At 38.2% G+C, this 16,127-nt stretch overlaps 1 protein-coding gene across 4 annotated transcripts in view; it reads left to right on the top strand.

Annotated features, from left to right (window-relative positions):
• The window catches only part of BMAL1 (basic helix-loop-helix ARNT like 1), a 52,158-nt gene that overhangs the window by 30,770 nt on the left and 5,261 nt on the right, over positions 1 to 16,127 (top strand). For 3 of the 4 annotated variants that reach the window (XR_014492982.1, XM_083366854.1, XM_083366853.1), the window contains exons 11-17: positions 1,826 to 1,975; positions 3,057 to 3,303; positions 6,832 to 6,938; positions 7,095 to 7,245; positions 7,442 to 7,530; positions 13,703 to 13,811; positions 14,884 to 14,977. Coding sequence is in view for 3 of the 4 variants with exons in the window: in XM_083366854.1 (XP_083222980.1) it covers positions 1,826 to 1,975; positions 3,057 to 3,303; positions 6,832 to 6,938; positions 7,095 to 7,245; positions 7,442 to 7,530; positions 13,703 to 13,811; positions 14,884 to 14,977 (947 nt within the window). In the remaining variant the exon portion in view is untranslated. The remainder of the gene's footprint in view (positions 1 to 1,825; positions 1,976 to 3,056; positions 3,304 to 6,831; positions 6,939 to 7,094; positions 7,246 to 7,441; positions 7,531 to 13,702; positions 13,812 to 14,883; positions 14,978 to 16,127) is intronic. The other variant, XM_083366855.1, reaches the window with a different exon arrangement.

Genomic DNA, 16,127 nt, shown 5'->3' with positions numbered 1-16,127 from the left:
ACAGTAAAAATACTTTATAACAGTAAATAGTTTTTTAAAAAAGTTGAGATTTTTTTCTAATTACAAAAGACTGTACATGGTCATTTAATATATCAATATTATCTTATACTAGCTATAGCTGTGGAGAAAGCTAGGGAGTTCCAGAAAAAACATCTACTTCAGCTTCATTGACTATGCTAAAGCATTTGATTGTGTGGATCACAACAAACTGTGGCAAGTTCTTAAAGAGATGGGAGTACCAGACCATGATATTTGTCTCCTGAGAAACCTATATGCGGGTCAAGAAGCAACAGTGAGAACTGGACATGGAACCACTGATTGGTTCAAAATTGGGAAACGAGTCCGGCAAGGCTGTATACTGTCACCCTGCCTGTTTAACTTATATGCAGAGCACATCATGAGAAAGGCAGAGCTAGATGAATCAAAAGTTGGAATTAAGATTGCCGGGAGAAATATCAACAACCTAAGATATGCAGATGATACCACTCTAAATGGGAGAAAGTGAAGAGGAACTAAAGAGCCTCTTGTTGCAGGTGAAGAAGGAGAGTGCAAAACTTGGGTTGAAACTTAACATTAAGAAAACCAAGATCATGGCATCCATCCCTCTCAATTCCTGGCAAATAGATGGGGAAGAAATGGAGGTAGTGACAGATTTTATTTTCCTGGGCTGCAAGATCACTGCGGATGGGAACTGTAGCCAAGAAATTAAAAGACGCTTGCTCCTCGGGAGGAAAGCCATGGCAAATCTAGACAGCACACTAAAAAGCAGAGACATCACCCTGTCAACAAAAGTGCGTATAGTCAAGGCTATGGTCTTCCCAGTTGCAATGTATGGCTGTGAAAGTTGGACCATAAGAAAGGCTGAGCGCCAAAGAATTGAGGCCTTTGAACTATGGTGCTGGAGAAGACTCCTGCGAGTCCCTTGGACTGCAAGGCGATCAAACCGGTCAGTCCTAGAGGAGATCAACCCCGACTGCTCTTTAGAAGGCCAGATCCTGAAGTTGAAACTCAAATACTTTGGCCACCTAATGAGAAGGAAGGACTCACTGGAGAAGAGCCTAATGATGGGAAAGGTTGAGGGCAAGAGAAGAAGGAGATGACAGAGAATGAGGTGGCTGGATGGAGTCACTGAAGCAGTAGGCGTGAACCTAAATGGATTCCAGAAGATGGTGGAGGACAGGAAGGCCTAGAGGAATGTTGTCCATGGGGTCGCGATGGGTTGGACACGACTTCGCGACTAACAACAACAACAAGCTATAGCCTTAGAATGAATATTAGTTATCGGATGTGCAGTTGATCTGGCTGAAACCTCTATCACCCCACTGATCACCAGGATTGACTTGGCTGATCTGGCTGTCCCCTTCCTCTCTCACTGCTCCATGTGTGTCCCTCCCACTGTGCCCTTTGGTGAAAGATCCCAGCAATCTCAAATAAGAGGAGTTATCCCACTTTTTCAGTCCAGGCTATTTGAGAGCTGTGCTGTCCTGCTAGAATCTTCAGACAAATTTAAGTCCATGTGTAGCAGAACCTAGAATAATAATTAGTTACGATTCTTCTTGGAACTTTTGTGAACTATAGTCCTATACTAATTCTGAAGTTTTCTGTTATTAATATTTATAACTAATTGATTAATTGTTAATGAATTACATAAATTAATAAAGGTGGGATAAACAGTGGGGCTAGGACAAGGTTGTTGGGATTTGTTTTTGTTTCCCATTAAAATATAACTCAAACTAAACATAACCAGAGTTTGTAGACTTGAAAATGAAAGCTTGGATCAGACATACTCAACAGTTTGGAATTAATACTTTTTCTCTTCATGCAGCTGGACTTCCAGTCAAAACAGATATAACACCTGGGCCATCACGACTGTGTTCTGGAGCAAGACGATCATTTTTTTGTAGAATGAAATGCAACAGACCCTCAGTGAAAGTAGAAGACAAAGACTTTCCTTCCACCTGTTCTAAAAAGAAAGGTATTATGAAGCTCTAAGTGGCATTAGGTGATACAATATTTGTATACAAAGTAGGATAAACAGTTATTTTTTACAGACCCAGGCAACAAATCCAGCAAAATCTACGGTAAATTATTTGGTGTTATATAGATAAAGGCAATTAACTGTTGTGATTTATGCCAGCCTGTGTATTGAATGAAGAAAAGCTATTGGGGAAAGCAGTTTTCCTTAGTGTCCTAGAAAAACATCTTTCAAATGGTATTTATTAAGACTAAAATACCAACTCAATCAAAATTTAAAAGCAGAATATAACTATAACTATAATGTTTATTTGAATGCAGGATAGGTTTTCCATGCTGATATGATTTAAAAACACCTTAGGTTTATGAATAGAACTTAAAATCATCTCAGTTTAAATGAATTCACATACTGAATTCAAGAACAGTTATAACTTATAGCTTGTTTTCTTAAGTAAAATGTCAATTAAAACACAAAATGCAAAGCAGGTGAAATAAAAATAGGATTCCATTTAAAATATATAACTACAAAACCCATAACTACATCTTCATTATAGAGAATGATGAAGAGATTGGTCTTCAACAGTCATCTAAAAATATTGGTGTTGGTAGCTCACAAATCAAAGCTCCATTCGAAAGTGGAGGCAGTATGCCGAGAAGGCCTGTTAACAAATAATCATAATATGACACTCTGTGGTTCTGGACACGGTCAAGAATTCATCCCCATTCAATTTTAGCAATTGATTTACTAGGGCAATCTGTCAACTATGATGGTTTATTCCTGGCTTCAGAACAATAGCATGTCTGTGGCCGCCGAATCAAGTGTAAGGGCAGTGCTGATTAAAGTTTATTTTGTTTGTATTTTTCTTTCTGGTGCCTTTGAGTTAGTGTTGGCTTTTGGGAACTGCCTGAACTAATTCTTGCGATTTCCTTAGCAAGATTTTTTGGAAGTGTTTTACCATTGCTCTCTTCCTAGAGACCCCATCTCTGTCTCCATTTACTGGTTTATAACACGCAGTTTCTCTTGATTCCAAGCTGTGAATGTATTTGTTTGCGTATTTATTTAACCTTATTTTGTTTTGTAGCAGATCGCAAAAGCTTTTGTACTATCCACAGCACAGGATATTTAAAAAGCTGGCCACCAACAAAAATGGGTCTAGATGAAGACAATGAGCCTGACAATGAAGGCTGTAACTTAAGTTGTCTTGTTGCAATCGGACGTTTACATCCTCATGTAGTTCCGCAACCGTTAAATGGAGAAATCAGGGTTAAACCCACAGAATATGTTTCACGACATGCAATTGATGGCAAATTTGTATTTGTAGATCAGAGGTAAGAACAGCATTTAATTCTTCCTTTGAGGACAATAATTCTTATTCTTTTGAGATGACCATAGGTGGCTTGTTTGAAGCAACAATAATGTTTGTATGATGATGAACAAATTGCAAGATACTTCAGCACTTTGATATAATTGAACCGAGTATCCTAATTTGTTTACCCTTTGTAACATAAAATGCAAACTTGGAAAAAAAAGATCCTTAAAAATATTGACAATTGGCTGAATGATGACCGTGGTAATGTCTGAATGGAAATACTGGCACAATGCACAATCTATCTTTGCTGTGCTGAAGTGAACTTTGAGCTACTTTCCCCTGCCCAACTCCCAATATAGTACAAGAAGCCAAAGTGAGGCTATCCTTTCACAGTGCAGCATCAGCTGACACAGGCCTTATCACCAGAGTCATGAGAGGTCTCTGTCTAAGAGATACAAGTATACAGTCCTCAATTAGATTGTAAAATGCACTTACTAGATTTTAAAAACAGTTCCTTTGATATCTGTTTCTCTATAATTTTCCTGCCTGAGCAGCAGGTTGGACAAGAAGACCTCCAAGGTCCCTTCAAACTCTTGTTATTCTATATGCTATTCTAATTATGTAGGAGGGAGTAAAAGGTTCTATTAATGAGTTTATTTACTTTTCCAAAGGGGAAAGTATAGGAAATTAATTAGAATGCAAGGGGCTGCTGAATTTATTGCATCAGCTATAATTAATTTTCAGCAGTTGTGTTAAGCCGAACAATAGCTGTATTAAGCCAATGCCAGATGTATTGCTGAGAGCATTGGAACTGGTATTTTGTAAAAAAAACCAAACCAAATCAAAATAAAACAAAAAGCAAAATAAAAAATACTGTATGCCAGTATATGCAACCTAACTCTAGATTGGTAGGAGCTGAGATTATTTTGAAGAAAGGTATGTGTACAGTATGTGTACTGGGAGGGAAGATAATTTAAAACCTCACCCTTATTTCAAAGGTCCCCAATAATTAATTACAACAGATTGTTACCAGACAGGCTGAAATTCTGAGTTCTTTCTTCACTTTCCAGTGCAGCCATAGGGAAAAAAGTAGAGAGGAAGATGCTTTGGATTGTCCCAACCAAAATCCAGAAATACAAAACACAGCTAATTTGTATTTATAACTGTTGCATTTCTCATGAGGAAGCTTTTAATGAGAATTTTTTTAATTAAACCAACAAAATTCCAGTGTTAAACCAATCCACAATAAATAAAAGTTTTATTGCGGTAAAGGGAGTAGAGAACAAAATAAACATTCTCATACCCAAGGAATTCCAGTTAAAATCAATGTAGTCAGTCTAGCTAAACCAGTTACTTGGACCTTGGCGTATATCCAGCATTCCCTGCTCAGAGAAAGCTTAAAAGATTATTGGTATTTTCTGCTTAGCTATTGCTACACAGACCTTTCTGCCATAATATCTTTTGAACTTTATTCAGCTTCATGGAATGTGGAGGGTAAATGGAAGCCACCCTTAGCTTGCTCTAATCAAGTAAAATGCTCTTAGGTCAAATCAGCAAATTAGAAAATCTCCCTAATGATTCCTTGTTGAATGATAAAGTTGCAGATTAGTTCTACCAGATTATAATAACATGGTTATGTGTGGGGAAATGAAAAAAACTATTTTGCATAGTCAGGTTCTTCAAGATGGGTAAAGGTAAAGGTTCCCCCGCACATGCGTGCTAGTCATTTCCTACTCTAGGGGCCGGTGCTCATCTCCGTTTCAAAGCCGAAGAGCCAGCGCTTGTCTGAGGATGTCTCCGTGGTCATGTGGCCGGCATGACTAGACGCCAAAGGCGCATGGAACACTGTTACCTTCCCACCGTTAGTGGTCCCTATTTTTCTACTTGCATTTTTACATGCTTTCGAACTGCTAGGTTGGCAGAAGCTGGGATGAGTAACAGGCGCTCACTCTGTTACGCGGCACTTGCGATTCGACCCGCCAAACTGCCGACCTTCTGATTGACAAGCTCAGCGTCCTAACCCACTGAGCCACCGCGTCCCCATTACAAAGTGCTCTGGGCAATGCTTTTATCACGCTAGCATTATCACAGCTACAGTTGTATAAATGGTATATAGCTGTTTTATGTATTTGCTATGAATGACTTTTGGTTTATTGTCATAACATAATAAAGATACACCTTAGGATACATTTCTGAGTATAAAATACTAGTTAATGTTTAAAACTCTTTTAAATGTTGTCACAAAATTCTATTTAAAAATAGAATGTATGCTGCTTTCACTCTGAAATGACATAAGCATTGAATATATTCATTTTGGAGCCCTTCTCATAACTCATGTATTCTTGTATAAGAATTCCTTGTACTACATTGCATTCTTAAATTTATGTACACTGCAGAATTGGTGGGTGAACTCTAGGTTATTAATATTTTGAACTATATAAATCTTATGTGGTAAGAATTTCTCAAAAAAACTTAATATATCTACATTTACCATAGTGTTCGTATGTTTCTATTTGGTGGTGGTATCCTATATTACCAAATAAGAATCTAATATTGTGCAAGTTTAATGGAAGACAAATGTTTATTTAAAATGTATATAATTGTATAAGTAATCTCTTTTTTTAGGATGACAGCAAGGTTTAAAATACTTGGTAACATTGATTGGAATTATATGAAATACAATTGCTAAAAATTGGTATCTAAAGTTTTAGTCATAAAATATTCTTGCCAAAAGAATATTTGCTTATAAAAATGTCCAATATAATGGTAACAAAGAAGACAGTATTACTAATAGCAAAATATAGCAGGCAAATTAAAGATGGGGAAACACATTTCAGGCATATGTACAAGACTGAAGACTATTAAGTATAGGAATATGCACATAAACGTATTTTATACACACACAAACACACTTTCACATTATGTTGCAGGGATTGTCTTGAGAATTTTAAATAAATTTTGTCAATAATCAAACCCCAATCTACAGTTATATATTTTAAGTTGTGTACATATTCCATCACATCTGTGTTAGGGCACATTATCTGTTTGTGTATGTGTTTATGTAGCTCAGTTTTTAACTGTTTTTTGTGTTCTCTAAAATGGTTCTCATTTTGAGCTATAAGCACCATCATTTATATTTGTTGCATGTGCTATTAATTATAGAGAAGAATTTGAGTTCTTTATAACTGAACTCCCAATTTGAGTTTTCCTTTCAAAAACAGTGTATTTGAATTTTTATATTCTAGTTGCAGTCTGATTTTCTTCAGGCGTAACTGTCATAATAATTTATGACTTTATGACAGGGTATTACATAACAAATTGAGTATATTAAAGAATTGTTGATTTCCTTATGGACTGTAGCATAACAATAATAGCCTAATTTATGAACATTGTCCAACAGATATTAATTTTTGAAGTAGTCACATCCCAATTTCTGTAGTTTAGTGTCTCTTAAAGATACAAGAAAACAGCAAATTGATTTTCTTTCTACTTTTATACTAATTTCTGCATAATTAATTAGAAACAGTGAAGCATTTCTCTATTTTAGGGCGACTGCAATTTTGGCATATTTACCACAGGAGCTTCTAGGTACATCATGTTATGAATATTTTCATCAAGATGATATAGGACATCTTGCAGAATGTCATCGGCAAGGTAAAATGTTATCTGTAAAGTAGCCAAATGGTTCAGATTTTTCCCCCCTGACTAGAAAAATGAGCTAAGAACCTTGGGAAAAATTAATATGACCATTGTACTTGTACCACACACAAGACAGTTGTACAAACCTGATCCTTTTTGTCTTTTTTTCAGTTTTACAGTCGAGAGAGAAAATTAGTACTAACTGTTACAAGTTTAAAGTCAAAGATGGATCTTTTATTACACTGAGGAGTTGTTGGTTCAGTTTCATGAACCCTTGGACCAAAGAAGTAGAATATATTGTCTCAACGAACACTGTGGTTTCGTACGTATTTTTCTTTTCTTGGTGAAAAAAAAATATAGTTCACTCTGCCTTTTATGTATCAAGTTTGCTAAATTTGATAAGAATCCACAACAATTTATATGTTGCACAGTAACGAAGCTGACAAAATGAAGTATTTTGCTATGCTAAATAATTAGTGACATAAAATGATGCATTTATGTTTCTTCTGAATCCCCAGTGCTAATACGCTTGATAGTGGAGATACGTCTTTTCCACAACTAGCAGCTTCACCTCACAGCATGGATAGTGTACTCCAAGCAGGGGAAGGTAATTAGAAGACTGTAACAAACTTCTTTTGATTTGTTTTATTGAACTTAGTGCAATTTGAAATGCTTAATATGTATTTCAAGCCTGTAACTATGTGTTCCTTCCGTATCACACTCAAGAAGCTGAAGAAGTATCAAGGAGGGGAAAATTTAAAAAGCTAGGAAATGTCAAGAAAGTTGAGCAATGGGGGTGACAGCCCAAAGTGATCCCTAATCCAAAAATAAATATAACAAATTATGTGGAATATAAAGCGAAATATCAGGGTGGTGGATGTTTTCCACCAAAAGCCCCATGCTGTCCTTTTTCTTTAGCACATGATGAAATTAAATGCATGGTGGATAGAACCATTATTTTGGATCTATATTATGGATTTATATTCTAGTTGTATTATTTTTTATAAATAATTCAAGGTGATGAACATACATAAGACTCCTTCCTCCTCCTATTTTCCCCACACCAACAGCCTTGTGAGGTTGGCTGCTCTGAGAGAGAATAATTGACCCAAAGTCACCAGCTGGTTTTCATGCCTAAGGCAGGATGAGAATTTACAGTCTCCCGTTTTTTAGGGTGGTGCCTTAACCACCAGACCAAACTTAACTACAAACTTTTGACAGAAGGAAGAACATACATGCTGTCCTTGCCTGCATATAAACAGAGATACAGATTCACAAGATTTTCTCTGGATTTTGCATAAATGGAAAAAGAACTTGAAATGTCTCCCTGGCACAGAATCACTTGTGAATATGCAAAAACCTACTGTAGGAGATTTTTCTCTCTCTAACTATAACATTAGATAGTGGAAATACAGTAATTCTCTCTACTTCCCTTTCTATGCTAAGATCCTTAAATGTTATTGTTCCTTTAATAATCAAGAAAGCTTCAGTGTAAGAAGCTAGCTAGGAACCCAAAGATGTTTTAAGCATCTCTCCAAGTGGCTACTTTTGTGTTATCAAATAGTACTAATATCGTTAGTAGCTCATAAATGTATGTTCCAGTGTTATTGGTTAAGTCGAATGCATAGTGTTTCAGCTGATTTCCAATAACTGTTTCTCAGTCTGATCCAAGATCTGTAGCCTCCCAGGAATTACTGCCTAAGGTTAGCAGCTTGTTGATATAACAACAAAGAGACACTTGAAATTCAAAGCACATTTTTACTAGTAATTATTGTTATCTGCTGTTTCAGGCAACTGAGTTATAGTACTCTGAAAACCTAACCTTGCCCATTTTGTACTTTTTTGTTGTTGTTGTTGTTAGCTGCGAAGTCGTGTCCGACCCATCGCGACCCTATGGACAACATTCCTCCAGGCCTTCCTGTCCTCTACCATCTTCTGGAGTCCATTTAAGCTCACGCCTACTGCTTCAGTGACTCCATCCAGCCACCTCATTCTCTGTCGTCCCCTTCTTCTATTGCCCTCAATCTTTCCCAGCATTAGGCTCTTCTCAAGTGAGTCCTTCCTTCTCATTAGGTGGCCAAAGTATTTGAGTTTTAGCTTCAGGATCTGGCCTTCTAAAGAGCAGTCAGGATTGATCTCCTCTAGGACTGACCGGTTTGATCGCCTTGCAGTCCAAGGGACTCGCAGGAGTCTTCTCCAGCACCATAGTTCAAAGGCCTCAATTCTTTGGCGCTCAGCCTTTCTTATGGTCCAACTTTCACTGCCATACATTGCAACTGGGAAGACCATAGCCTTGACTATACGCACTTTTGTTGACAGGGTGATGTCTCTGCTTTTTAGTGTGCTGTCTAGATTTGCCATGGCTTTCCTCCCGAGGAGCAAGCGTCTTTTAATTTCTTGGCTACAGTCCCCATCTGCAGTGATCTTGGAGCCCAGGAAAATAAAATCTGTCACTACCTCCATTTCTTCCCCATCTATTTGCCAGGAATTGAGAGGGCCAGATGCCATGATCTTGGTTTTCTTAATGTTAAGTTTCAACCCAAGTTTTGCACTCTCCTGCTTCACCCGCAACAAGAGGCTCTTTAGTTCTTCTTCACTTTCTGCCATTAGAGTGGTATCATCTGCGTATCTTAGGTTGTTGATATTTCTTCCGGCAATCTTAATTCCAACTTTTGATTCATCTAGCCCTGCCTTTCTCATGATGTGCTCTGCATATAAGTTAAATAGGCAGGGCGAAAGTATACAGCCTTGCCGGACTCCTTTCCCAATTTTGAACCAATCAGTGGTTCCGTGTCCAGTTCTCACTGTTGCTTCTTGACCCGCATATAGGTTTCTCAAGAGACAAATAAGATGGTCTGGTACTCCCATCTCTTTAAGAACTTGCCACAGTTTGTTATGATCCACACAATCAAAGGCTTTAGCATAGTCAATGAAGCAGAAGTAGATGTTTTTCTGGAACTCCCTAGCTTTCTCCATGATCCAGCGTATGTTGGCAATTTGATCTCTAGTTCCTCTGCCTCTTCGAAATCCTGCCTGTACTTCTGGTAGTTCTCGATCCACATACTGCTGAAGTCTAGCTTGTAGGATTTTAAGCATGACTTTACTAGCATGAGAAATGAGTGCAATGGTGCGATAGTTTGAACATTCTTTGGCACTGCCCTTCTTTGGAATTGGGATGTAAACTGATCTTTTCCAATCCTGTGGCCACTGTTGAGTTTTCCAAATTTGCTGGCAGATTGAGTGTAGCACTTTTACTGCACTGTCTTTTAAGATTTTGAACAGCTCAGCTGGAATACTGTCACCTCCACTAGCTTTGTTGTTGCTCAGCTTTTCTAAGGCCCACTTCACTTCACATTCTAGGATATCTGGCTCGAGGTCAGTGACCACCTCATTGTGATTATCTGGGATGTTAAGCTCATTCTTGTATAGTTCTTCTGTGTAATTTTGCCACCTCTTCTTAATCTCTTCTGCCTCTGTTAGGTCCCTGCCATTTTGGTCCTTTATCATGCCCATTTTTGCATTAAACGTTCCCTTCATCTCTCCAATTTTCTTGAAAAGATCTCTGGTCCTCCCTATTCTATTCTATTTCTTTGCACTGTTCATTTAAGAAGGCATTCTTATCTCTTCTAGCTATTCTCTGGAATTCTGCATTCAATTGGGCATATCTATGTTTTTCTCCCTTGCCTTTCGCTTCCCTCCTTTCCTCAGCTATTTGCAAAGCTTCCTCAGACAGCCATTTTGCTTTCTTGCATTTCTTTTTCTTTGGGATGGTTTTGGTTGCTACCTGTTGTACAATGTCGCGAACCTCTGTCCATAGTTCTTCAGGCACTCTGTCTATCAGATCTAATTCCTTAAATCTATTTGTCACCTCTACTGTATATTCAACAGGGATATGATTTAATTCATACCTGAGTGGCCTAGTGCTTTTCCCTACTTTCTTCAGTTTAAGCCTAAACTTTGCAACAAGAAGCTCATGGTCTGAGCCACAGTCAGCTCCTGGTCTTGTTTTTACTGACTGTATGGAGCTTCTCCATCTTTGGCTGCAGAGCATATAGTCAATCTGATTTCTGTGTTGACCGTCTGGTGATGTCCATGTGTAGAGCCGTCTCTTGGGTTGTTGGAAAAGAGTGTTTGCTATGACCATCGTATTCTCTTGACAAAATTCTATCAGCCTGTGCCCTGCTTCATTTTGTACTCAAAGGCCAAACTTGCCTGTTATTCCGCTTATCTTTTGGCTTCCTACTTTAGCATTCCAATCCCCCATGATGATAAGGACATCATTTTTTGGTGTTAGTTCTATAAGGTGCTGTAGGGCTTCATAGAACCGGTCAATTTCATCCTCTTCAGCACCGGTGGTTGGGGCATAGACTTGGACTACTGTGATATTTAATGGTTTGCCTTGGATTCGAACTGAGATCATTCTGTCATTTTGAGGATTGTATCCCAGTATTGCTTTTCCTACTCTTTTATTTACTATGAAGGCTACTCCATTTCTTCTGAGGGATTCTTGTCCGCAGTAGTATACCTGATGGTCATCTGAATTAAATTCACCCATTCCTGTCCATTTTAGTTCGCTGATACCTAAGATGTCGATGTTCAGTCTTGTCATCTCTTGTTTCACCACGTCCAGCTTTCCTTGATTCATGGATCTTACATTCCAGGTTCCTATGGAGAAAAAATCTTTACAGCATCGGACTTTCCTTTCACCACCAGACACATCCACAGCTGAGCGTCCTTTCGGCTTTGGCCCAGTCGCTTCATTCTTTCTGGCGCTACTAGTACTAGCCCTCTGCTCTTCCCCAGTAGCATATTGGACACCTTCCGACCTGAGGGGCTCATCTTCCAGCGTCATATCGTTTTGCCTTTTGGTACTGTCCATAGGGTTTTCATGGCAAAGATACTGGAGTGGGTTGCCATTTCCTTCTCCAGTGGATCACGTTTTGTCAGAACTCTCTGCTATGACCTGTCCGTCTTGGGTGGCCCTGCACGGCATAGCTCATAGCTTCATTGAATTACGCAAGCCCCTTCGCCACGACAAGGCAGTAATCCATGAAGGGGATTTTGTACTTAGTTATATAAAATGGCTGGGTATATTTAGATATATATATGTTCAGGTGTGATGATTTGGAATCAAGTGAAGTAGCCTCTGCAACATCATACTGAAAGAGGAGCAGAAGTTTCTCCCAAATAAAACCCAGCCATGTGGAGTTGCTGAAGAAATCATGGAGTATGTGTGCCTAGTATGTTAGGCATGTGGGAAGATAGCCAAGAAAATTGTGTCTTGAAGGAGATTTTGTAACTGGTCAATAAGCTTGCATTTCTCAGTTGTATCTTTTTTTTTAATTCCATTTATATCCCACCCTTCTCCGAAGACTCAGGGCAGCTTACAAGCTTAGCAGTAGCCTTCATTCTATGTATATGCCTGCTTATTAGGGCTTTCGCCCCCCCCCCAGCGGCATTATTACAAAGTCAGCTTAATTGCCCCCAACAATCTGGGTCCTCATTTTACCTACCTCAGAAGGATGGAAGGCTGAGTCAACCTTGAGCCTGGTGGGATGCGAACCTGCACTAATAGCAGGCAGCTGGTGTTACTTAAGGAGGCATTAGCCCACTGCTCCACCAAGGCTCTCTATCTTAACAATAGAGATACTGAAAGTTCTTCATCTTCAGTGATTTCCTCCTGTAAGAGGCTTGCAGTGCCCTATAAACCCATTGTGAAATGCAGTAAGGTTGGCTAGAAAAGCCCATTAAATGACTTTGTATCCCAGGGCAATCTTTTAAATCCCGTGCTGTAAGGTTACTTTATTTACAGGCACTTAACTTTGCATAAGTACACCAGGGGCTACCCACAAAAAGTGGTTGGTAGGATCAACTTTAAAAAAAATAAAGATTTCAATTTTTCGCCATTTAATGAAAATTGAATATCATTAACATAAGAATTGTAGCAGGAAATAGAAATTAGTTCTGTTCAACAGGTAGAAGGACTTTTATCCCTGGAAAAACATCATCTGAGTTTTAAGAGATTTCTCTTACAATGAAAGAGAAAATGCATAAAAATGCACTGAACAGCTCTCAAGAATCAGGATTAATAGGATCAGGCTTTCCGTAGGAATGCATGCCAGTGACCATGAAATATATTAAAATCACATTTTAGGCATAAAGCACACAGTACCTTACTCTTCATGTAATCTTAGAACAACTTAACTGCATTGAAATTAATGTTTAGTGAAATAAGATGAGATTGAAAGCAAAGGGAAAAAATATAATAGAATTAAAACAATTGCAAAGGGTATTTGAAGTATGGAGGTGCAAGTACAGGTAATCCTCAACTTACAATTTGTTTAGTGACCATTTGAAGTTACAATATCATTGAAAAGAGTGATTTATGATTGTTTTTCACGTTTGCGACCATTGCTGCTTCCCTGTGGTCATGTGATTAAAATTCAAATGCTTGGCAACTGGCATGTATTTATGATGGTTGCAGTGTCCTGGGGTCATGTGATCATCTTTTGCAACCTGACAAACAAAGTCAATGTGGAAGCCAGGTGCACTTAACAATTGTAGCAAGAAAGTTCATAAAATGGGGGAAAATTCACTTGACGTCTTGCTTAGCAATTGAAATTTTGAACTCAGTTGTGGCCATAAGTCGAAAACTACCTATATTCAGAATAAATGTGTACATTGCAGGCATACTGTATATTAGCTTGTGTGTCCTTTTTCTTTCCCTTTTTATTTAATTGCATTTTCTTTCTTTTTTTTTTTTGGAAAATCTTTTTAAGGTGGTCCAAAAAGGGCCCTTCCCACAGTTCCTGGTATTCCAGGTGGAACAAGAGCTGGTGCTGGTAAAATTGGAAGGATGATTGCTGAAGAAATAATGGAAATTCATAGGTAAGGAAAAGCTCATATTTTAAAATTATTAAAATTATTAAATATTTTAGGATGGTTTATCTACAATAAATAAGCAGTAATTGTGGAAAAAGTTTAATAAATCCAATTTCTCAGTTTCCAAGATTATGATGAACAGTAGTCAACATATTGCCTTCTAAATCAGAGGTCACCAAACTTTCGTCAGTTGGCCGACCGAAGGAAAAGGGAGGAAGAAGCATTTTATATACGTGCATGCACGTGTGCGCGCAAGGGGCCGCAAGCATGCACTGAGTGGTTTTAGCACCCGCATGATACTCACTACCCCTGCCCTATTCCTGCATGGCGCAGCGCCTTGTTTCTGCACCCCATGGCATGGTGGTGTCTATTTTTGCACCTTGCAGTGCTGTGGTGGTCTGTTTTTGCAGTGCGGCAGTGCCCATTTTCGTGCCCCAAGGCACGGAAGCAGTGTTCCATTTTCACACCCCAAGGCGCTGCTGTGGCATCCTGTTTTTGTGCCCTGAGGCACAGCAGTGGCCCATTTTCATGCCCCGAGGCACGGTGACAGCCTCCTTTTGCACCCCGCATCCATGGCACTAGAGCAAGTGAGGAGTTGGCCAGCAGGCCACGGCCCACAACCAGGCTGCAGCCCACAGGTTGGGAATCCCTGTTCTAAATCATAGTAATCACAGAAAGGCAAAATAGACTGAACTTCTGGAAATGTAGCTTGTTTGCCAATTTTATTTTCCTTTTGCCATATCCAGGCATGTACAGTACATAGCAAATTAGAGCCATGTTTCTTAGGAGATAAAAATCCAAAACTTAATCCTAAAACCTGATAAGAATGCTATGACTGTCCCACCATGAACACAATGTGAGTCTAGAAACTGCAGCCTAGAAACTGAGTTTATGATTTACTGGAATATTTTCTAAATATAATGTACTAAAGAGAATTCTTTAATTGTGTGTAAACTCCAAAACTCTAAGCACATATATAGGGTTTCAGATTATAATTTGGGGGTTGTGATAATGTCATCCTAAAAAAATGACTTAATTTTTTGTGCCTTTTTTAATTTGGCTGACGTTGGTGTAACAGGATACGAGGATCTTCCCCTTCAAGCTGTGGCTCCAGCCCCTTGAACATGACCAGCACACCTCCCCCTGACACTTCATCACCAGGAGGCAAAAAGGTGAGATGGGAGAATTTAAAAGAGGTTTTGTTTTTTTTTAAAAAAAAGCTATATTGTCAGACTTTACCAGATAAATTAACCAAACCATTATAACAAATCTGTAAAATGAATGTATTGCAGCGTTTGCAATCTGTTGAAATAGATGATAGACTGGCATAGTAATATAATAATTCTAAGTGGGTTTTTTAAAAGTTGTTTAAAGAACTTTTAAATGCAAACACGAATATGAACATATTTTGCCCTACAAATGTATAAATCCATCTATTAAGTTTAAACATTGAAAGCTTCAGAATTCAAGCTTTAGCAGAAATTTGATCATCATTCAAAGGAAACAAAACTGCTTTCATAATACAAAGAATACCTGTACTAATAAATACGTATCATAGAAATAATTTCCCTTATTGACCAAGACTTCAATAATAGGTAACAAATTTGAGTACCATTAAAACTGATTTAATAATGACAAGTACCCATTTATAAATTTGAAGAGCTTATTAAATGTACTTGAGGTAGGGTTCTAAGTACATTGTGGTTAATGGTATCCTGGCTCTAAGTAGAAATAGTATGTAACTATTGATCGTGTTACAGTATTTTCTTTGTGGGTATCATTAAAGAAAGCCTCAAGTGTGCGTGGCATATTTCCAGAAAACTGGAGCTGTGGATCTATCAGTTCCTTATTAAATGTTCAGTGGAACGAGATACAGATATTTATAGTATACACAGGATGCCTATGAACCAGGGTGCCTAACATAGAAAAAATAAGTTTTTCAATTATTACTCACTGCTATGTGATTATCAGTATAAAGCTACTTATATCTTATCAGAAATTTACCAAAATATCTCAATATATCCCTGGGGATCTAAAGTAAAAAAAAGGAAGGGCAAAATATAGCAAAGTTTATCGCTTTCCATCACCTAACTGCATTTTATTTTTTTATTTATATGGTCACCCATTTCACCAAATGTGACTCTGGGCAGTGTACAATTGAATTGGTGCTGTTTGGTGTCAATGTGGGTAGCGATTAGGCATTTGGGATTGTGGCAATTGACTGCCAGCTGGTGTTTATGGATTCTGGTTTTCAGTTGAGCTGATGTTTGTCCCAGTAGAATTGGTTGCAATTGTTACAATTGGTTTTGTAAATTACATTGT

Source organism: Vipera ursinii (genome assembly GCF_947247035.1).
Source record: "Vipera ursinii genome assembly, chromosome: 1".
NCBI lineage: Eukaryota > Metazoa > Chordata > Lepidosauria > Squamata > Viperidae > Vipera > Vipera ursinii.
This window is presented reverse-complemented; position numbering and strand designations above follow the sequence as displayed.